The sequence below is a fragment of the Macrotis lagotis genome, chromosome 1 (assembly GCF_037893015.1).
Source record: "Macrotis lagotis isolate mMagLag1 chromosome 1, bilby.v1.9.chrom.fasta, whole genome shotgun sequence".
In the NCBI taxonomy this organism is placed as follows: domain Eukaryota; kingdom Metazoa; phylum Chordata; class Mammalia; order Peramelemorphia; family Peramelidae; genus Macrotis; species Macrotis lagotis.
In genome coordinates, this window is record NC_133658.1 from 932,019,497 (window position 1) to 932,042,674 (window position 23,178).

Genomic DNA, 23,178 nt, shown 5'->3' on the forward strand with positions numbered 1-23,178 from the left:
CAACCAGAGGAAATATTAGAGTAAAATGAATATTGTGGCTTTCAAATGTGACCGGAAATGATCGCCCCGATCGCCTTCAGTTCCCCCCCGCCCGGACGGGGCGCAGCGGCCGCACCCCGAGACCCGCGTGGGCTGCTCCACTCTCGGGGTTCTCGGGTTTCCACAGACGCCGCTTCTGGGCACGTTTTCCCCCATTTGGCCCCGTTCTGCCTCCCTCTGAGAGGTCAAAGGTCGGCGCCCCCCCTGCAGCCGCAGCTCCCCTTCCCCCGAGTCCCGGACAATGACCGTGACTTCTAGAGGGCCCCCCCCCCGGGGCCCCGGGCTGAGCCCCGACTAGAAGCCCCCCCTCCGCGTGAGGCCCCGAGGGGCCCGACGCCCCCCTGAGGTGGGAGCACGTGGGCAGGGGGAGGGGCGCTGTGGAGGAGTGGGGGGGCACGTGTTATCTGAGGGGCGGAGCCTGTGGCGGGGCAGGGGGAGGAGCTCTGCGGGGGATTGGTGGGGGAGGGGCACGTGTTATCTGAGGGGCGGAGCCTGTGGCGGGGCAGGGGGAGGGGCGCTGCGGGGGATTGGTGGGGGAGGGTCAGGTGGGCTCTAGGGGGCGGAGCCTGCTGCAGGGCTGGGGGCGCAGAGGTGGCGGCTCCGGGGGTGCTCAGAGGCCCCCGCCAGTGGGGAGCGGAGCCGGAAGCCGGGCGCTGGGGAGCCTCCGCCCTCTGCCCTCAGGCCCGGGGTCTCGGGGTGTGGGCTCAGGTGAGTCGGGGCCCCACTTCCTGGTGCCCGGGGTGACCACGTCCTGGTGCCCGGGGTGACCACGTGCTGAGCCGCCCCCCAGCCCGGGCCTGGGCCCCCCCAGGGGCTGGTTCCCCGATGGGCCTGGGGGGCCGCGGGCGCTGTGGGGTGCGTCTGTGTGTGTTAGTGTGTTTACTGTGTGTCTATCTGGGTGTGTGTCTGTGTATCTGTCTGTGTCTGTATGACTCTGTGTGTCTGTGTGTGTCTGTGCTTGTATGTGTTTGTCTGTGTGTCTGTCTGCATGGGAGTGCATGTGTGTGTCTGTGTGGGTGTGTTTGTGTCTGCATGTCAGTTTGACTGTGCGTGTGCTTGTGTGTTCTTGTGTGCGTGTCTGTGTGTGTGTCCATGTGTGTGTGTCTGTGCATGTGTCTGTGACTGTCTGTGTCTGTGTCTGACTCTCTTGGGGGGATGGAAAGCCCCCGGGGACAATGGGGGAGCCCTGGAGCCTCTGAGCAGCCTCATCCCCTCTGGAGTCCACCTCCCCCTCTGCCTCCCCGCGGGGAGGGGAGATAAAGGGGAGACTTGGCCCCACCTGCTGCCCCTTCCTGACCTTGGAGCCCCTCCCCAAGGGCAAGGTCAGCGTCGCTCTCTGCCCCTTGTGGAGTCTCACCCTCTGGCACTCCCTCTAGCTCTACCCCCTGCCCAGGAAGACAAGGACAGACCTCGGTCCCTCTGGATCCTCCCTCCCCAGCACAGGCTGCAGAGGACCCAGGCCCGGCCAAGGAAGGTTCCAGAAGTCCGAGAGAATGGCCCCTGGAGGGCGCAGCCCCCCACCCCAGGTGAGTGCCCTCCCATCCCAAGACCAGCCACAGAGCACCTTGTCTAGGAGACTGGCAGAACCTTGGTGAAGGGCCCTTTCCTTACAAGAGAGGAGAGGAGGTCCAGGAGCAACCTTGCCCTGGTCTCCCCTTCTGTTTGCTTTGGTTGCAAGGACTTAGACAGTTTTGTATCACCCCCCATCCCCCTCCCCAGGAAGGGTCAGAGTCTGGTAAAAGTTGGACATGGTCATTTCTGTTCCACATATTTCCATATTAGTCCTGTTGTGGAAGAGGAATTAGGACTAAGGGGAAAAACAATGAGGCAGAAAGGAAACCCAAAAAGGAAGCTTATGGAGCATAAACATGGGCTGCTTTGCTCTGCCACCAGGGTCCACAGTGGTTTCCTCTTAATGTGGATGGCCTTGTCCACAGCAGGTCTCTCAGGACCATCCTTGGTCACTGGACAGCTGAGAGGAGCTGCCTCCATCCTCCTGGACCATTTCAGGATGTGGTTATTCATGGGCACAGTGTACATTTGGTTCTGCTCCCTTCACTTGGTATCCACCTGTGCAAATCTTTGCAGCTTCTCCAAAGTCTGGTCACTCATGATTTCTTACAGAACTGTAATGCTCCACAACATTCGTGCACCATACCTTGTCCAGCCATTCCCCAGGGGATGGGCATCCTCACAATTTCCAGTTCTTTGCCACTATAAAAACAGCTGCTATGAATGTTTTTGAACATCTGAGACTTTTCCATTTTTAGTGATTTCTTCTGGATATAGGCCCAGTATTGATATTGATGGCTCAAAGGTTAATGAACAGTTTTATTGCTCTTTGGACATAGTTCCAGATTGTTCTCATGAATGGCTGAATCAGTTCACAACACCAGGAACAATGCACTGATGTCCAAATTTTCCCTCAGTCTCTCCAACATTGATCATTTTCCTTTTTTTGTCATCTTGGTCAATCTGATAAAAGTGAGGTGATACCTCAGAGTAGTTTTAATTTGCATTTCTCTAATCAATAACAATTTGTAATTACTTATTTCAAAAATGAAAAGGGGAACTCACCACCAGTGGGGAGGAAATTAAAGAGATAATTTAGAGTTATATTGCTCATCTTTATGACAATCAGTTTGACAACCTGTGTAAACTGGATGAATATTTACAAAAATACAAACTACCCAGATTAACAAAGGAGGAAATAAAATACTTAACCCCATTTCCGGTAAAGAAATTGAGGAAACCATGAATAAAACTTCCTAAGAAAAGTCTCCAGGTTAGGAAGGATTGATTGATTGATTGATTGATTATTTATTTATTAGTTTGTTTGTTTATATATTCATTCATTCATTCATTTATTTAATGAACATTTTTTTCCTTTCTTAAAGATTTTATTTGAGTTTTACAATTTTTCCCCCAATCTTACATCCCTACGGAAAGGAATCTATCAGTCTTTACTTTGCTTCCATGTTGTACATTGATCCGAATTGAGTGTGATGAGAGAGAAATCATATCCTTGAGGAAGAAACAAAAAGTATAAGAGGTAGCAAGATCACACAATAAGATACCATTTTTTTCCCTAAATTAAAGGGAATAGTCCTTTAACTTTATTCAAGCTCCACAGTTCTTTCTCTGTATACAGATGGTATTCTCCATTGCAGACAGCCCAAAATTGTTCCTGATTGCTGCACTGATGGAACAATCAAGTCCATCAAGGTTGGATCGTTGCCCCTGTATTTCTGTTACAGTGTACAGTGGTTTTTCTGGTTCTGCTCATCTCACTCAGCATTGGTTCATGCAAATCCCTCCAGGCTTCCCTGAATTCCCATCCCTCCTGGTTTCTAATAGAACAATAATGTTCCATCACATACATATACCACAGTTTGTTAAGCCATTCCCCAGTTGAAGGACATTCAATTTCTAATTCTTTGCCACCAAACAGGGCTGCTATGAATATATTTGTACAAGTGATGTTTTTACCCTTTTTCATCATCTCCTCAGGGTATAGAACAAATAGTGATATTGCTGGATCAAAGGATAAGCTCATTTTTGTTGCCCTTTGGGCGTAGGTCCAAATTTCTCTCTGGAAAGGTTGGATGAGTTCACAGCTCCACCAACAATGTAATAGTGTTTAGGAACAATTGATAAGTGAATTACACCAAACATTTAAGAGACAATTAATTCCAATTCTATATAAACTATTTGTTTTTGTTTTTGTTTTTGTTTTGTTTTTGCAAGGCAGATGGGATTAAGTAGCTTGCCCAAGGCCACACGGCTAGGTAATTAAGTGTCTGAGACCAGATTTGAACCCAGGTACTCCTGACTCCAGGGCTGGTGCTTTATCCACTGAGCCACCTAGCCACCCGTATATAAACTATTTGAAAAAATAGTAGGAATTTTGTCAAATTTCTTCTGTGATAGGAATATGGCGCTGATTAAACCAGGAAGAGTCAAAACAAAGAAAAATATAGAGTAAATTCTTTAATGTACATTAAAGCAAAAATCATAAAATTTTGGCAGGGATTACAGCAAGTTCATACCAGGACAATACATCACAATTGGGTATGATTTATACCAGGTATGTAGGAGTGGTTCAATATTAGGAAAACACTTAATAATTGAATATATTAATAACAAAACCAACAGAAATCTTATGATTATGTCTTTGACAAAATACATTCATTCATATTAAAAACTAGAGAGTATGGGAGTGAATGGCTCTTTCCTTAAAATACTAAGGAGTATCTAAAATCAACAACAAACATTATATGTATTAGGGATTAGCTAAGTGGCAAGTCCAATAAGGTTAGGGGTGATATAAGGATGCACATTGCCACCATTATTATTCAGTATAGCAGTAGAGGGGTGGCCACGTGGCACAGTGGGTAGAGCACCATTCCTGGATTCAGGAGGACCTGATTTCAAATTCGGCCTCAGAAACTTAATAATTACCTAGCCGTGTGACCTTTGGCAAGTCACTTAACCCCATTTGCCTTACATAAATATAAATATATATATGTATGTGTATATATATATATATATATATATATATATATAGAGAGAGAGAGAGAGAGAGAGAGAGAGAGAGAGAGAGCGCATTAGAAATGTTAGCTTTAGCAATGGGAAGAAAAAGAAGGAATTAAAATTAGCATAGAGGAACCAAAGGTTTAAAATTTGCAGATGATATGATGGTATACCTAGAGAACTCTAGAAAATCATCTGAAAAACTACTTTAAATAATTAATGATTTCAGCAAAATATCAGCATATGAAATAAAGACAATAATCAATATTTCTATATATGAACAACACCCAAGGGCATGAGATAGAAATAGAAATTCCATTTAATGTAACCGCAGGCAACATAAAATACTTGGGAATCTACCTCCAAAGACATACCCAGAAACTATATGAAAACTATTATAAGAAACTTTTAACAGAAATAAAGTTAGACCTAAAAAATTGGAAAAAATATTAATTGCTCATGGATAGGCCAAGCCAATGTAATAAAAATGACATGTCTATGCAAATTAAATTACTTACTCAATGCCAAACGCATCAAACTACCAAATAGCTATTTTACTAATTCATTAAATGGTAACAAAAGGTCAAAAATAGCAAGGGAACTGATGAAAAAAAAGGTATAGGAAGGTAGCCTAGTTCTACCAGATCAAAAACTATAGTTTAAAGTGGCAAACTTCAAAACTTCCTAGTACTGGTTAAAAATTAGAGTGATGGGGTGGCTAGTTGGTAGAGCACTGGCCTTGGAGTCAGGAGTACCTGGATTCAAATCCAACTTCAGACAATTAATAATTACCTAGCTGTATGGCCACTTAATCCCATTGCCTTGAAAAAATCTAAAAGAAAAAATATTAGAATGATGGATCTGTGGATTAGGATAGGTTCAAAAGAAACAGTAATAATTGACTAATCTACTGTTTGACAAATTCAAAGACATTAGCTTCTAGCCTGGGAATTCACAAAACCTCCTGGAGATACTGGAAAATACTATGGCAAAAACTAGGCATAGCCCCACATCTCAGACCCTATCCCAAAATAAAGTGAAAATGGATACAGGATTTAGACATAAAGGGAGACATCATAGATTAATTAATAGACCAAAAAGTACTCTGTCAGTTCAATGGAAAGGGGAGAAATTTATGACCAAATAAGGAAAGAGTACACTCAAAATTCCCAAATGGTTGATTTTGACTCTATTAAATTAAGAAGTTTTGGCACTAATATACCCAATGCTTCCAAGATTGGAAGGAAAACAAAGGTGGGAAACAATTTTCATAATGAGAAGTTTTAGTAATGATCTCATTTCTAAAATAAATAGAGAATTGAACCAAATTAATAAGATTGCAGCTCATTGGGATAGGGAAGGGAGGCAAGGAGAAAAATGTATAATTCAAAATCTTACAAAAAATCATTGTTGAAAGTTATCTTTCCTTGTAGTTTTAAAAATAAATAAATAAAAAATTTATAAAAACAATCCTCTTGAAGCAGCTAGGTTGCACAGTGGATAGAGTACTAGCCCTGGAGTCAAGATGATCTCAGTTCATGTCCAGCCTCAGACACTTAATAATTACCTACCTGTGTGATCTTGGGCAATTCTCTTAACCCCACTGCATTACAAAAAGCCAAAAACAAAAAAGATCTTGTTCAAATTTTCTCACTTGGAGGAAAATAACTTGATTTTTCATTCTCTCCAATAACCATAAGAAATATTTTAGCCCCACAAAACACAGAGCTTGCTATAGCTTCTCACAAATGCTTTTTTTTGAAAATTTTATTTTATTTAAGGCATTGGGTTTAAGGAATTTGTCCAGGGTCACACAGCTAGGCAATTATTAAGTATCTCAGGTCATAGTTGAACTCAGGTCCTCCTGACTCCAGGGCTAGAGCTCTATTCCATGCACCACCTAGCTACCCCTCACAAACACTTCATGGAAGTTTCTTAGGTTTCTTAGTCTATCATTTTTGAGAGTTCGTATTTTTCCTCCTGAACTCCTCACATCTTTCTGAGAGAACACATCACTTTCCTTCTTCTAAAGAAATTAGCATTCCGTGGAAGAATATTTCTGAGTTTTATTTCATCCAAAAATATCAGTTGCTTTTTCCAACATTCCCTTGGACTTTTCAAGATTATAATTCCCTTGAGGGCTCTGATTTTTTTTAATTTCATAAAAGAAAGATTTTATTTATTTTAAATTTTATAATTTCCCCCAATCATGCTTCCCTCCCCCCACCCCCGACAGAAGGCAGTCTTTACATTGTTTCCATGGTATACATTAATCTAAGGTGAATGTGAAGAGACAGAGAAATCATAGCCTTAAGGAAGAAAAATGAAGTATAAGAGATAGCAAAATTACATAATAAGCTAAGAGTTTTTTTAAAACTTTAATGGAATTGTCTTTGGTCTTTGTTTAAACTCCACAATTCTCTCTCTGGATACAGATGGTATTCTCCATCCCAGATACCCCCAAGTTGTGCCTGATTGTTGCACTGATGGAATGAGCAAGTCCATCAAGATTGATCATCACCCCCATATTGCTTTAGGGTGTACAAAGTTCTTCTGGTTCTGCTCATCTCATGCAGCATCAGTTCATGCAAACCCTTCCAGGCTTCCCTGAATTTCCAGCCCTCCTGGTTTCTAATAGAATTATGGTGTCCCATCAAACACATATACCAGTTTGTTCAGCCATTCCCCAATTGAAGGATATGCACATAATTTCCAATTCTTTGCCACCCCTAACAGGGCTGCTATGAAGATTTTTGTACAAATAATGTTTTTACCCTTTTTCATCATCTCTTAAGGATATAGGCCCAGTGGTGGTATTTCTGGATCTAAGGGTATGTACATTTTTGTTGTCCTTTGGGCATCATTCCAAATTGCTCTCCAGAAAGGTTGGATTAGTTCATAGCTCCATCAACAATGTATTAGCTTCCCAGATTTCCTACATCCCTTCCAATGTTGATCATTGTCCATTCTGGTAACATTGGGCTGACCCTTATAAAGGTTGCTACCTTTGGGCAATTCTGAAGCCTGTCTCAGCTCTGAGTCCTCTGCATGTTCATGTTTGAGGAGGTGGTGACATTCAAGGATGTGGCTGTGGACTTCACCCCGGAGGAGTGGGACCTGTTGAATGATGCTCAGAAGCAACTGCACAAGGATGTCACATTGGAGAATGCTCAGAACTTGCTCTTCCTGGGTAAGGACCATTCTCCAGGTAACTGGGAATCTGTCATTAAAAGGAGTGTCCTCAAATCTCTTCACAGGGCAAGGTTTGGGCATTGATCACCTCTTAGAAAGGCCAAAGTGATGGCCTCCTGCATCCAAGAGACCAGGTTCTCCTGCTGCCTAGTTTTCCTAGACGAGACCTTTGTGCTGTGTAAGAGGGAGCTAGACACAAGTCTGCAAAGTCTCCAAACTTTGATCCTTCAGCTTCTCCTTGAAGATAAGCAGTGAAGGGAGACCCCTTTGCTCCCAAGGCTGCCCTTCCTCTGTGGGAAGTGTTGGGTCATTAGAATGTTCTTTTTGTTACTAGAGACAAGTGTGTCACTCACTGCTCTTGGTGTTAATCTTGGAGTTCTAGCATCCCATAGTTGCCCTTGTTCTTCCTTCATATACCCCTCCACACATATGTCTAGTAGAGATGCATGGAAAGAAAGGGAAGGGATTATTTGTAGACATCTTTCCGGGTCCATACCCTGTACTGAGAACTGTCTTCTTGCATACTATCCCACTCGATCTTTATCAGTTCCTTTTAACTTGGGTTTCTATTATTTCCTCATTTTACATATGAGGAAACTGAAGCAAATAGATTAAGTGACTAATTTATGGGTGAGTAGGAGTCTGAGGTCAGGTGTTCCTGATTGAAGCCCAATACTTTCCTGTCCCATAAAAATACCTCTAATTTCTAGGCTATGGAATCTATAGAATGTGGACATCCTTCTATGAAGGAGGAAAGCAGAGTCAGAATTTTCTGATTCCAAATTACTTGCAGGAAATGTGGCCCTGCTTTGCATCACCCCCCCCTTCCCTAATGAGGATTAACTACAAACCTCTCTCCATCCTCATGCCTAATTTATCCCCCTGCCTAGGATTTCCATTTTCCAGAGAAGATTTGATCCCCCACCTGGAGAAAGAAGGTCTAAGGACCTCCTGTCCAGGTGAGTGAAGAATGAGGTCTGTGGGGTGCATGCCAAGGGGCTCCTGAATGTGTCAGTAAAGAAGTGTGAGACTTGGGGAAAGGAAAACCTGACTTGTTACTTCTTTTCAGACATTTTTCAGCAGTGGGATCTTGGGTAAGGAATTCTGAGATTCATTATCCTCATCTATAAAATGAGACTAGACTTTCTCTCTAGACTTTCAGTTCCCTTCTTTTTTAAATTTTTCTTTCTAATTTCACACAAAGATAGTTTTCAAATTTCATCTTTTCTTAGGTCCTGAGTTGCCCATTTTTCTTCCTCCCTTTCCACCCTGCTTCCTATAGCAGTGAACAATCAGATAATGATTGTGCAAGTACAATCATGTTAACAGGTTTCCATAGTATTTACTTCAGAACTAGGGGGGAAAAACCGTGATAAAGATAGAAAAAACATAAAAGAAGTTGCAAAAAGTGATGAGAGTATGCTTTTCTCTACATTTGATCTTCATTTCTTCTTTCCTCTGATTCTGGATGTCATTTTCCATCACAAGCCTTTGAAGATTGACTTTGATCTCTGAACTTCTGAGAAGAGCTGACTTCATCACAGTTGGTCTTCCTATGATGTTTCTGTTAAAACATACAAAGTTCTCCTGGTTCTTTTAGTTATCTTTTTTTTGCAAGTCAGTGGGTTTGTGACTTGCCCGTGGTCACACAGCTAGGCAATTATTAAATGTCTGAGGCTGCATTTGAACTCAGGTCCTCCTGACTCCAGGGCTGGTGCTCTATCTACTATGCCACTCAGCTCCCCTTCAATTTTCTTCTAGTGATGCTTCATTGATCCTATTAGAGGCCTTTGTTGGGAATTGGGAGGCATGAAACTCTGACAACTCTCTGGTGAGCTTCGAGGCTGTCTAATATCACCTCTTTCTAAGTCAATATGAATCTATAGGGTCAACTATTTGGCACAGTGGATAGAACAATGCCCCTGGAGTCAGGAGTACCTGAGTTCAAATCTAGCCTTAAGAGAATTAATAATTACCTAGCTTTGTGGCCTTAGGCAAGCCACTTAAACCCATCTGCCTTGCAAAAACCTAAAAAAAGCCAAACAATATGAATCTACTAAGTGAAAACTGGATATAAGGAAGTATGAAGCTGATCCCTTGAAAGCTTAAGGCTGTCAGAGATACCACAGTTTAGTGAGAAAAGGATCATGAACACAATGGCTATTTATAGACTAAGTTGAACTCCATCAATACAAGGTGAACAAACACTAAGGTTAAAGAAGATTGGAACAGTCTAAAGGGAACAGATCTGTGGTACTTCAGAAATGCCCAGGTGAGCATTCTATGCAGTAGTATCTTCCAGGGAAAACCTACACTATAGCAATGTGGAGTGTTCCATTCATGGAGCAGAAAAGAGGCCTCTGCCCCACTGCATCCTAGCCTATGTGTAAGGGGAACCAGGTAAAAGAAGACTAGAAAGGGACAAGGGGTCAGAAGTTGAAGAGCCCACCTCAGTATTTTTTCTGTCTTCTTGGAGCCCCTAGAATTGTTTAAGTAGGGAGTGACATAGTCAGGCAAAGAACTTTAGGAAGATGAACTTAACTGTGGGTGGAGGATTGATTGGCCTGGGAAGAGACTTGAGGGTTTGAAACCATCCAGTCAGTTTTTGTAATACTTCAAACATGAGTTCATTTGAACACCCAACCAAAAAATGGGCAATGTTGGTGGAACATGTAAAGTATTTGAGAAAGGTTACAAAAGTGGAATCACCTGATTGCATGTTGTGGCAGGGCTGTGGGAGGAATAAGTAGTGGATGGCACCTAGTTTGGCCCATGAGAGATTGTGAGGTTTTTGTTCTGCATAGTAGTAGCAAAGCAACATTACAGGAGCATTATGGGAGCGTTGGTTTGGGTAGGATGGGTGGGAAAGAATAAAGAAGGAGTCCCAGGAGAAGGTAATGTCCAAGAACCTTAGAAAAAAGCAAAAGGTATGGAAAAGTGTATGCTTGATAGTATCCAAGGCTGCAAAAAGGTCAATGGCATAATGTTTTTGAATCCAAATAAATGATGAGAAAAGTAGCTTAAATAAAAAATTATTACAGGACAAGTAAAAAAGGGAAATTTATTTCTCAGGTTTTAATAAAATTTACAAAGAATGACCATGGGATAAAGCATCAGAACTGGTCTATTCAGAACAGTTGGGCAATTACCTGAACATAAGGAAATGGCATTGTTGTCAACAAAATGCTTTTGATGCAAAGAAAAATAAAATGGAGAACATCTGTCCAGCACAGTGGCCAGAGCATACTCTGTCACCAGGTTGGAGTACTACTCTCTGGTGCTGGGATTTGGGTTGGGTCACTCAGCCATTCTGAACTCTTGACCCGAAGAGTAGCATATAATGACAACATGGCTCTGCACCTATGTCAGGTTTGTTGTGAGGATCCAGTGCAATCGTATGTGGAACTTTTTGATCATTAAATTGACTTATAAGTGTAAGCTTATATTATTTTCAAATGATTTAAGTTTGAAGTCTTTTTATTTTGACTGGGGAATCTAAAGGTTAGTTGATTCACTTGCTGCCAGGAGGTAGAGGATATCCTCATTACATATATGTGTGTATGTGTTTGTTTCCCCCAGATGCAGAGACCAAGTGTGATGAGATGAGAGTGAATCTGAAAATGAGCTCGTGGAATGACTTTACTGCTTGTGGTGAAGAGAGGACTCATCTTAGTAACCGAGAGCTTATCTGCACTACAAAGAAGCAGGATGAACATACTCAATATGGAAAGACTTGTCAAAGAAGCCACAGTTTCACTGAACATCAGAAAATCCACACTGGAATGAAAACTTATGAGTGTAATCAATGTGGAAAGACTTTCATTCGTAACTCCAACCTTACTGTACATCAGAGAATTCACACTGGAGAGAAACCTTATCAATGTAATCAGTGTGGAAAGGCTTTCTCACAGAGCACACATCTTTCTATGCATCAGAGAATCCACACTGGAGAGAAACCTTATCAATGTAATCTGTGTGAAAAGACTTTCAGGCGCAGTGATAATCTTCGTACACACCAGAGAATACACACTGGAGAGAAACTTTATGAATGTATTCATTGTGGAAAGAATTTTATTCGTAGCTCCAGTCTTGACATGCATCAGACAATTCACACTGGAGAGAAACCTTATCAATGTCATCAATGTGGAAAGGCTTTCAGAATCAGATCCTATCTTGCTGAACATCAGAGAATTCACACTGGAGAGAAACCCTATCAATGCAGTCAATGCGGAAAGGGTTTCACATGGCGCAGCCATCTTGTAGAACATCAGAGAATCCACAGAGGCGAGAAACCTTATGAATGTGAACATTGTGGAAAGAGTTTCACACGGTGCAGCCATCTTACCTTACATCTAAGAATCCACACTGGAGAGAAACCTTATCTATGTAATGTATGTGGAAAGACTTTCTCACAGAGCCCCAATCTTGCTGCACATCAGAAAACCCACAGTGAAGGGAAGTCTTATCAATGTAATCAGTGTGGAAAGACTCACACAAAGCTCTTATCTTGCAGCTCATAAGAGAATTCACACTGGAGAGAAACTATATAAATGTAATCAGTGTGGAAAGGCTTTCACTCAGAGTTCCGGTCTTGCTGTACATCAGAGGATCCACATGGGAGAGAAACCTCATCAATGCAATCAGTGTGGAAAGGTTTTCACGCACAGCTCCAGTCTTGCTGCACATCAGAGAGTCCACACTGGGGAGAAACCTTATAAATGTATTCAGTGTGGAAAGGGTTTCACATGCTGCAGCCATCTCATTGAACACCAGAAAATCCACAGAGGTGAGAAATCTTATGAATGTGAATAATGTGGAAGGGGCTTCACTCGGTGTAGTCACCTTACATCTCAGAACCCACACTGAAAAGAAACCTTATCAATGTAATTAGTGTGGAAAGATGTTCACTCAGAGCTCTGGTCTTGCTGCACACCATAAAAATCCACACAGGAGAGAAACAATAATGAATGTAATCAGTGTGTAAAACACTTACACAACAAACTCCAGTCTTGCTATACATAAGAGAATCCACACTGGAGAGAAACATTTTGAATGTGATCTCTGTGGAAAGACTTTCAGATGAAGCTCCAATCTTAGTACACATCTGAGAATCCACAGTGTCATCAAACACTATGAATGTAATCAATGTGGAAAGGCTCTCCGAGAAACCTCCTCTCTTATTGATCATCAGAGAATCCACACAGGACAGAAGTCTTTTGAATGTAATCAGTGTGGAAAGGCTTCCAGAAAAGTTCCTATCTTTCTGTACATTAGAGAATCCACACTGGAGGGAAACCATAGCAATGTGAACAGTATGAAAAGGCTTCAAGATGCCCATCCATTTTTGCAGCTATTAGTAAATCTGCCCTGAAGTGTAACTTATGAATGCAATTAGGAAGAAGTTGAGCCCTAACTCAATATTTGGTTATTAATAATGGGAAAATAATCATTTCTCTCCTATCAGGGATTTCATTCTAGAGGATAAACCTCATTAATATCATCACTATGGAAAATCATCAGAGTAAAGTCTTCCCTTATTTCCCATCAGAGAATTCACATGAGATAGAAATAATGCTCCTGTAAAGAATGTGGAAAGGCATGCAAATGGAGAACAACGTGGGTTAGGCAACAGAAAATTCATCTAAGGATCAAGTTCCACATGGAATCTGCTGGGAAGCCCTTCAGTCTAAGATCATCTCTTCACATCAAGGATTCATAATGGAGAGAAGATATAAAAGTGTGTGATGAGGTCCCACCCTTCTCTGGAAGATGGAGGTCACCAGACACCATTATATTCACACTGAAAGGAAGTCTTTTCAAAGTCATCATTGTGGGAAGGCCTTCAGCCAGAGCTTATAACTGTCTGTCCATTGGAGAAGTCTTCCAGGAGTTAAAATTTATGGATCTAATTAATGAGGAAAGGCCTGTTCCTGCAGCACAGACCTTTTAAGATATCCCACATTTCATCCAAAGCAACAAGCCCTGAAAATGGATTGAAATTTTTCCTGAAATCATAAAGTTTCTCAGAACTCCCTCAAATATTTGATGGCCCTCTAGGATGGGACTTGCTACTGACTAGCTCACTTAATGGCCCTTCCTCCCGCCATAGTGAAACAGATATAGTCTGTGCACCATCCAAGCAGGCCTGGCTTGGTAATCTGCTTCAAAGCTAAAAATTAGTTATGGGGTCTTATTTCTAGATTAGTTGGAAGTAAACTTGGGAAAACTCAGGGTAGTTACTACCTCACCTTGCCATCTTGGCTCTGAAAGTCCCTGTGCCCATTTTTTTGACAGGAACTATTCCTTTGATATCTCATTTCCTTGACTTATTTTTTCCTTTTTATTGTTTTCTTTTTTTTTTTTTGAATTGCTCGTTTAAGAAATCTGTCCTTGCTATTCACTGGAATTCAGTTGGGTTTATCTTCTCCCTCTCTTTTTTACCTTTCCCTTTCCTTCTTTCCTCAGCTAGTTGTAGACCCTCATCAGACCACCTTTCTTTCTCTGCTTTTTCTTTGACATATTTTTTGTTGCTGGTTCCTGTCCGACACTCCTCTATAATTGATAATCCTTCAGGTGTACTATCTGCTACATCTAAACACTTGAATCTTTTCATCACTTTTACTTCATATTCATAAGCAATGTTATGTAGATCATAGTTTTAGAGTTTGATGGTTTTCCTTATTGTTTCACTTTAAATCTGAATCTTGAAATAAGAGCCTCAGTCCATTCCAGATTTTTAACTGATTCTATAAAACCTTCTCTATCGTTGGACTTCATTTCCTTGGTGATATTTTATTCATCGTACTGCACACCTGTGGTCCCCTTGGCATCAGTGGGTAGAAGACAGACTTGTTACTGTGTTATATTGTTATTGTGTTGTAATTGAGCACACCTTGAGTGTGCATTGGAGAAATCTTGCCGGAGATAAAACTTATGTATAACATTCTCAAAGTTAGCCCTCTTGCTCTATTACAGATGTCATTCAATTTTCCATTTTAAGAGAACTCACTATTCATGCCAAATTTCACACTGTGAATAAACCCCTAAAATGTCGGGGTTTCCCCCTGGAAATTCTGATGTTTCCCATTACTCTTCAATAATAATCCTAAGAATTCACATATTATCATTTCTTCAGCTATTCACTAATTGGTAAAGTACTCAATTTTGTTTCTTTGGTGACACAAAAAGTTCTGGTATCAGTATTTGTAACTGACTGCAATTAGTCTAAAGATTTAAATCCCAGCTGGATAAAATGATTTTTTATGTAAAATTGTTTGGCAAATAGTTGAACTGATGTCATTTGATTGGCAGCAAGGTTTTGTTTCAGATCTATTTTGTGAAAACAATAAAGCTGTAATAGTGCTTTTGTGTGTCAGGTTTATCTTTGTGATTTTGGGAGTTATTTATAGGAACTGTTGTTAATTTACAAAATTATAACTTAGAGGATGATGTAATTGTATTCTTCAGAAATCAATTCCTCCTTTTTAAATAATTGTTATTTTTTCCAGTTAAATGAAAAGATAATTTTCAATATTCATCCTTTTGTAAGCTTTTGAATTCCACATTTGTCTGTCACCCTCCCTTCCCCATGGCACTGAGCAATCTGATAGACCTTGTATCTGTACAATCATGTTTAAAACATTGCCTCATTGATGATGATGTTTGTCCTTCTTTCTTGAAGAAGACCATGACATCGGGGAGGTGATACCATGACAATGAATTGTATTTGGGGGGGGGGGGGTTGCTGTGCTAAGTCACCAACCTCATTTTCTTTTCCAGAGCCCTTTGAGTCTAATGGCTAGATATGGGTGAGGGGTGACTAGAAATGGCCTTTGATGTGAGTCAATCAGGATTAAGTGATTTACCCAGGATGCTAAAGCTAACTAAGTGTCAAATGTCTTGAGATCAGATTTGAACTCCCATTCTCCTTGTGTTCCTGCCCATTTTCCTTGTTGTGTTCCTACTGGCTAGCTTATCCTTTACTCAGAGGAAGGTTGAAGAGGCTGGAGACAAAGATGGACATTACTCCTTTTATTCAACCCCAGGCAAGTGCTTAATACCCTTGTTCACTCCCAATCCCTGAGCCATTCTGTAATTACAAGTCAAAGAATGCCCTGCTGCTTGGGGACAACAGTGTTGGTGTTAAAAAAAAAAGTTTTCAACCCTCAACAGTTTTACAAATCCCCATTTTTTTTGAAGTAAATTTCCTGTCAGCCATCTGCAAGAGGGCAGATTATTTCCCAACACAGCATGATTGGGAGGGAGATCTTGTATTGAAGCATTATCAATTTTACCTGCTATTTTCCCCCAAATCAATTAAATTTAAAACCAAAACCAAAAGGACTAATATTTAACATAAGTAACTGTTTCACAATTATCTCTTTCACAAAAGAAATAAGTAAATTATGTTTCAATATATCCAAATTCCTAGAAATACAATTTATCCAAATACAATTTCCTACTGAATTACACACACAAACACAGACACAGACACAGACACAGGGACAAACAAGAGAAACAACTCTGTTGAAACACGTTTACCAAGCTGAGATTGATACCCTGGCCAGTACCAGGCTAGTATAAATGTCCAATTGATGGTTAAATGCACATATACACACCTAATGCACCAGTGAAGACGAATCAAGATAATAACTTGGAATAAATCAGAATTTCTTGAATATATATTCATGAAAATCTTGAAATAGCCAACCAAAGAAATTGAAAGCATTTTTGAGCAACTTCATAAAACTCAAAAGTTAGATATTCTGTTACAGAAATATTAGCCATAAGCACAGACTTCATTCAAAAGATAAAATCTAAATTTCCCAGTCCCAGAAAAAAGTCTTCTTCCCCCCTTCTTCTTTGCTCACAGAACACAACACATTTTTGGATGAAGATATATCATACTGTGTGGTTCTGGGTCAAAGTCTCCAGTGTCTCACAATTGATTCTAGTTGACCAGAATGAGGGCCTAGACATTGTATTTGAAAAGATTTGCAAAAAAACTGAGTCGCCTTACAATGTGCGGTCATATTGGAAATAGAAAAAAATTCCCCGGATAACCTCCAGAAAGAATCATCATAATGAGAATCCTATCCAAATTCTACAAACATTGATAAATCATTCAGACACTAAAGGAACTTCACTCAGGATAACACAGGATTTAACAGTCAATACCACAAAGGAACAGAAAACGGAAGAATGTTCTAGAAGACAAAGGATATCGACTTACAACTAACAACAACCTTCTGACAAAAGTATAATCCACAAAGGGGGAAAAGTGCTCCGAATGAACTAGAGGGCTTCCAATCATTGTTAATGAAAAGTCCCCAACAGTAGGGAAATGTTCAAGTTCAAACAGTGGTGTCAAGAGAAAGATAAAAAAATAGGAAATTTAAAATAATCAAAAAGTAAATAAGGAAAAACTGCCTATATCACAATACGGGAAGATGATGGAGTTGTTCCCTCTTAAACCTATCATCATCAGGGGTGATGAGAAAGTAGAGTCTAAGGTTTGCTCTATTAGATGGGTCCATTATGTTTTGAAGATCTGAAAACAACAGAAAGGGTAAGAGGATACAGTAGAAACCATTGAGATGCAGTGCTTGTTTGTACTTATTATTGGTTTTTGTAAGGCACCCCACTAGGGTAAGTGATTTGCCCAAGGAAGATGAAACACAACTTTTAAGCTTCAGGTGTCTCAGTGGGAACCTTTATTCTACCAAGGGCCATTTGGAAACCTGCAAAATCATCCTCAGATCATAAAAAATTATCAACTTAAGAATTAACCTACTCTCTTTGGTCAAACATTTAACTAATTCACTCCCCAGAAGCTCCTAGATTCACTGAATTTTGTGTCCTGCCAGAGGCCACCTTGACAGTGCCAGACCTAGAGATTCCCCAGGCCTTATATGACCAAAGACTGGACATTCCCTGGACCAGGACTAAGAAATAAAGTGCTTATTCTCATCTGGAAATTATCATGATGAAGATCCCAAAGAAAAATAACAATGACAGAAAATTCACAAGGTGGAAACTGCATAGTGACTTATTGACAAATATTTTCTCATTTGATACTCTCATGGACCCTGGCAGAAAGGTGGCAAATCCTGACTAGAGCAGAATAAGTATAAGGAGCTCTGAAGAATGGTTGGGATATTTAAAATTATGCAACCCCTATATAGGAAACTTATTAATGACTAATATGTTGAAAAGCTTTTATTAGTAATGAAATCCACTTTTGTAATATAAGCTATTTGGGCTTACTCTATTGATGTTGAAGTGTGCAAGAAATAAATGATTGCTTTGTAGGTATAATAAAGGAAAATATCAAAAGTCATGATCCTTTGGGATCCCCGAATTTTTTTGGGGGGGGTGGGTTGTGAGGCAATAGGCTTGAGTGACTTGCCCAAGGTCACACAACTGGGTAATTATCAAGTGTCTGAGTTCATAATTGAACTCAAGTCCTGACTCCAGGGCTGGTGCTCTGTCTACTACACCACGTAGTTACCCTTTCATTTCAATTTTTCAATAATGTGTTGGAACTTGTTCTAGATCTGCAGGTTTATGTATAATGTAATAATGGAAAGTTTATTTTGTAAGATTTAGTAATTAAAGTTTACTTTTTTTTTAGGTTTTTTTTTTTTGCAAGGCAAATGGGGTTAAGTGTCTTGTCCAAAGCTGCACAGTTAGGTAATTGTTAAGTGTCTGAGGTCAGATTTGAACTCAGGTACTCCTGACCCCAGGGAAGGTGCTATATCCACTGTGCCACCTAGCCGCCCCTAAAGTTTACTCTTTTTTTTTTAGGTAAAGTTTACTCTTAATACTGTTTGGTTACATTTGGAATTTACAAATATTATTGATTTAAAGTCATCTAAGATGTTCTAATGGATAGAAAGAATTTTGAAGTAATAATTTACATTTTATGCATGGTTAATAATTAAACAAGTTTACTGTAGAGACTTGTTTGCATCAGAATGTTTCAGTCATATATGACAATTTGTATTATTGTTGTATTATATTCCCAAACTGTGGTTGTTTGCATTGAAGTGCAAGCAACTGAGTAATATGGGAGGAATAAAAATAATGGGAATAATATGAGATTTTTCTGTGACAATCTCTACTAATTGTTAAGTGAGAATTCTGTAGATGATGGGCAGTCTCCTAACCAAGGATATACAATAGGCTAGAAGGGGGGAATCACTAGCCAAGAGGCATCTGGCACACCCTCTTTATATAGGAATAGAACAGATACGATTTCAGACAAAGGGATGTAGGTCTGCAGATCAGAAGTGAGTGCCTCCTGAAGGACAGACCTTTCAATTGAATTTTGGCATATGCCTGTGAAAGGGGTTTTTATAAGGCTCCAGAGGCTAGAAGTACTCAACTCATCTTTGCATTAGACTAGAAGATAACCTATTTTGTATTTTCTGATTTTAGAAAATGGACAATAGAGATATCAAAGGCCTTGAGCAAGAGGTAGGAGATAGGGTATGTAGGGCCAGTCATAGGAAGGACAGTCAGAGAAGATCTAAGCTTTGGGGAAGGTTCTAATTATTAGGTACCCCATCAAGATTATAACTGGCATTTAGCCCTTTTAAACTGGACTCACTTGAAGGTATGAGATAAAAGTACAGTTTTAGATCCTGGGACTTTTAGTTGGCTTCTGTTCTGTGTCTGATACCAAGTATGATGAGCAAAGGAAGTGCTGATGGATCAGGAAGCCCAATGTAGTTTTGAAGAATAAAGCTGAAAGATGATGGGGATTAAGAGTTGAAGCAACAGCTTTTCAGTGCAGTCTGAATTGGACCTGTTCTCACTTGATTTCCCAAATGTGACATTGGGGGCAGCTAGTTAGTTCAGTGGATAGAGCACCAGCCCTGAAATCAGGAGAACCAAATGTGACATTTGAATACTATTTCAACTGGTATGTTAAATCTGACCTAAGACCACTCACATGACATTTGCCAGGAAAATGACATTCAAAATTATCTCTATAAAGAAATATTCCTTTGATGTCCTGAATCTTTATAGTTAATCTGTTTAAGCATTATATGATATAGAAATTTTAGGTCATTTGTAGTTTAATAGTCATATAGATTTATATGTGCTTTTGACATTGGCTGTTAGCTATACATTCTGACAAGAATTAAGATTTTTAATTTCTGTGTTACAGGAGATATTTAGGTAAGAATAAGAAGTTTTTGTAATCTCAAGATACGATTCTGTGCAATAGTCCTTTCAAGATCTTCTTTAAGGAAAGGAATATGACTCAATATGACTCAATATAACTCACAAGAAGAATAGCCTATGGTATATTTAAAAATGTTTTGGGAAGAGAATTTCTTTTTACTTAAGGATGGTTGAGGTATTAATTTAATAGGAGCAAAAAGTCAAGATTTTAAGTCATTTACTAGACACTCTTTGTACTAAGGTGATCATCTAATGTATATGTTACTCAATCTCAAATTAAACTGACAATTTTCAGCAAATTCACTTGTGAAGTGACAGTTATAGAAGTATATTTTGTTAGAGTGCAATGTGTATATCAACATGACAGTAAGGCAAAACTTAAATTGTAATAAGGTGCAGAATTTTATTGTGATGAAAACATGAGTTTTAGCAAAATGTTGTGTTAAGAAGTTCCTTTACCAGAAGAGGTGATCTCTACATGTCACTTGACCTGGAGAGAAATTTTTTGAATAGACTCAGAGTATGCAGAAGGACATTGGATGTCTCTAGGGGGAAAAGAGAGAGAGACTGGACCAGTTCATCCTCTCCATCTTGCATCTATGAGTATGGGTTATGTCATCAAGGGATCTTTCCTTTTCATATCTGTAACATTCCCCTTGACTCTGTAATTGTGCCACCCTCTCCCTGCAGGTAAATCTTTTGTTTGTTGCCTGCCCATTGCCTAGGAGAAGAAGGATTGCGGGACTATCAGTTTTCATTTCAACTCCTAGCAGACTCATAAGAATACAGGAACTGATAGAGATCATCACCAACCAAGAGATAAAGATTTTTGAAAGGAAGTGATGAGGATGGTGATGTAAGGAAAAAATCACCAATAAAGTGTGTAAATTAATTCTTAAAAAAAAGAGGGAACTATCGAAATTGTAAGCCAGAAAAAGTTGTTTCTACACTTGCACAGATGAAAGAGTTAAGTTTTCTTAACTACATGAAGAAACATTTAATTGGGGCCAGACAAGGTCAAATAAAGAAGTTGTTTGCAGTTAGAAAAGAATGAATAGACAGGAAGAAGACAGTGGGGATAATGGGTGAGTTGGCCCTAAATTAGCAATGATCTGAGGAAGAACTGCAACTGCTTAATAAGGTTTATACCTTTTACTTTGCATTCCCCGAAAAAAAGAAACCTTCCCTTACATAATATGGAGTGCATGAAGAGGATAAAGGAATATATTCAGGAAAGGTGTATCAGAAATGGTGTGAGAAAACTTCAAAGAGAATTTAAAGAATAGTGGGGTTTGTGACAAATGACTTTCAGTGAAGTTTCCTCATGAATATATTCTTATACACCCCTATCTTTGTTTTTCACTTTGCATGTAAGCTCAATTGAATCTCAAGAGGGAAAAACTATTGATTCAATTTGGGGCCCCAGGGATGAGTTAGGGTTCAAATAAAGACAGAATTTCACAACGACTCATGACTCAGGTTGATCCAGGGCAGAGAAGTTTTATCTCCTGATTGCAGAATGATTGCCTGTGGGCTCTCTCTCTAGTGGAGAAGCAACTAGGGGATGGGGGGAAGCTAGGATCCCTTTAGGGACCCCAGGGGATGTTCCCTGCATAGTGAAGAGCATCCTGGGATAAAAAAAAGTCTCCCTTTGGGAAACAAAGATCCATCAGTTTGTTACTATGTTGGGCTCCTGTTGTCCTTCCCTGTTGGATCCTCCCTGTGGTGATGGAGACAGCAGCTGAGAGATAAGAGTGCCTAGGTGGTTGTTAGCTATCCAAGTTCTGGCATAAGGGAAGACTGTTCTCAGGAAGAATAGCTCAGAATATTACCAAAAATATTACCAAAACAATTTTCTCAGAATAACCAAGCCAGAGTAGCTTATGAAGTAGTCTAGTCAGATTTTCCTGACTCCAGGCCTGGCATTTTAGCTTCTCTGTACTACCTGACTACTATGATTTCTTTTCACCCTTCTTGTTTTTCAAAGTTAGCCCTCTTGCTCTACCATAGATCTCATTCAGTTTTCTATTTTTTTTTGCAAGGCAATGGGGTTAAGTGGCTTGCCCAAGGCCACACAGATAGGTAATTATTAAGAGTCTGAGGCCGGATTTGAACTCAGGTACTCCTGACTCCAGGGCCAGTGCTCTGGCCAGTGCTCTATCCACTGTGCCACCTAGCTGCACCCAATTTCCTATTTTTAAGAGAACTCATTAATCATGCCAAATTTCACACTGGGAATAAGCTCCTAAAAATGTTGGAGTTTTCCTCCTTGAAATCCTGATGTTTCCCATTACTCTTCAATAATAATCCTTTGAATTCAGATATTGTCATTTCTTCAGCTATTCACCAATTGATGAGTACTCTACTTTGTTTCTTTGCTGACACAAAGAGTTCTGGTATCCATATTTTATAACTGACTGCAATTATTGTAAAGAATAAAATCATAGCTGGATAAAATTATTTTCTATATAAGATAATCTGGAAAATATATTCAGTTGTACTAATGTCATTTGATTGGCAGCAAGACTTTCTTTCAAATCCGTTTTGTCAAAACAATAAATCTGTAATATTGCTTTTGTGTTTCAGGTTTATCTTTGATTGTGATTTTGGGAGCTATTTATAAGAAATACTATTAGTTTAAAAATGATAACTTAGAGGATGATGTAATTGTATTCTGAAATTTTAAAAATTAATTAGTTAATATTTATTTTTCAAATTACATGCAAAGATAATTTTCAATATTTATCATTTTGTAAGCTTTTGAGTTCCACATTTGTCTATTACCCTCCCTTCCCCATGGCAGTGAGCAATCTGTTAAATTTTGTATCTGTACAATCTTGTTCAAAATATTTCCTCCTTGATGGTGATGTTTGTCATTTTTTCTTGAAGAAGACCATGACATTGGGTAGGTGATGCCATGACAAGCACATGAATTGGATTTGAGTGAGGGGGGACTGTGCTAAGTCACCAACCTCACTTTCTTCACCAGAGCCATTTGAGTCCAGTGGCTAGATATGGATGAGGGTGACTAGAGATGGCCTTGGATGTGAGGCAGTCGAGATTAAGTGACTTGCCCAAGGTCATAAAGCTAAGTAAATGTTTGTTGGGAATCTTTGTGTATGAGAATACTGTAAATGATCATCGCCTGGTGCCTTTGAGCATCAGGACCTTGTTTTGCTAAGTACCAAGGGAGTGGGAGTGACTTAGTGACTGGAAAGGTAT

The 23,178-nt window shown here is 39.9% G+C and overlaps 1 protein-coding gene across 1 annotated transcript; it reads left to right on the forward strand.

Moving 5' to 3' along the window:
* The first annotated feature begins 57 nt into the window (after window positions 1-57).
* LOC141510458 (uncharacterized) lies at window positions 58-15,109 on the forward strand. The gene is made up of 4 exons (XM_074220260.1): window positions 58-286; window positions 523-747; window positions 1,416-1,565; window positions 11,344-15,109. Exons 1-4 carry the CDS (start codon window positions 58-60, stop codon window positions 12,282-12,284), a joined length of 1,545 nt encoding a protein of 514 aa, XP_074076361.1. The 3' UTR covers window positions 12,285-15,109.
* Window positions 15,110-23,178: the final 8,069 nt, after the last annotated feature.

Excerpts from the sequence above, each read along its gene's own strand:
- LOC141510458 (XM_074220260.1), top strand. The coding sequence starts at position 58 with ATGATCGCCCCGATCGCCTTCAGTTCCCCCCCGCCCGGACGGGGCGCA. Across the intron at positions 748-1,415 it reads GTCTCGGGGTGTGGGCTCAG|CTCTACCCCCTGCCCAGGAA; the intron begins GTGAGTCGGGGC and ends CACTCCCTCTAG. Across the intron at positions 1,566-11,343 it reads GGCGCAGCCCCCCACCCCAG|ATGCAGAGACCAAGTGTGAT; the intron begins GTGAGTGCCCTC and ends TGTTTCCCCCAG.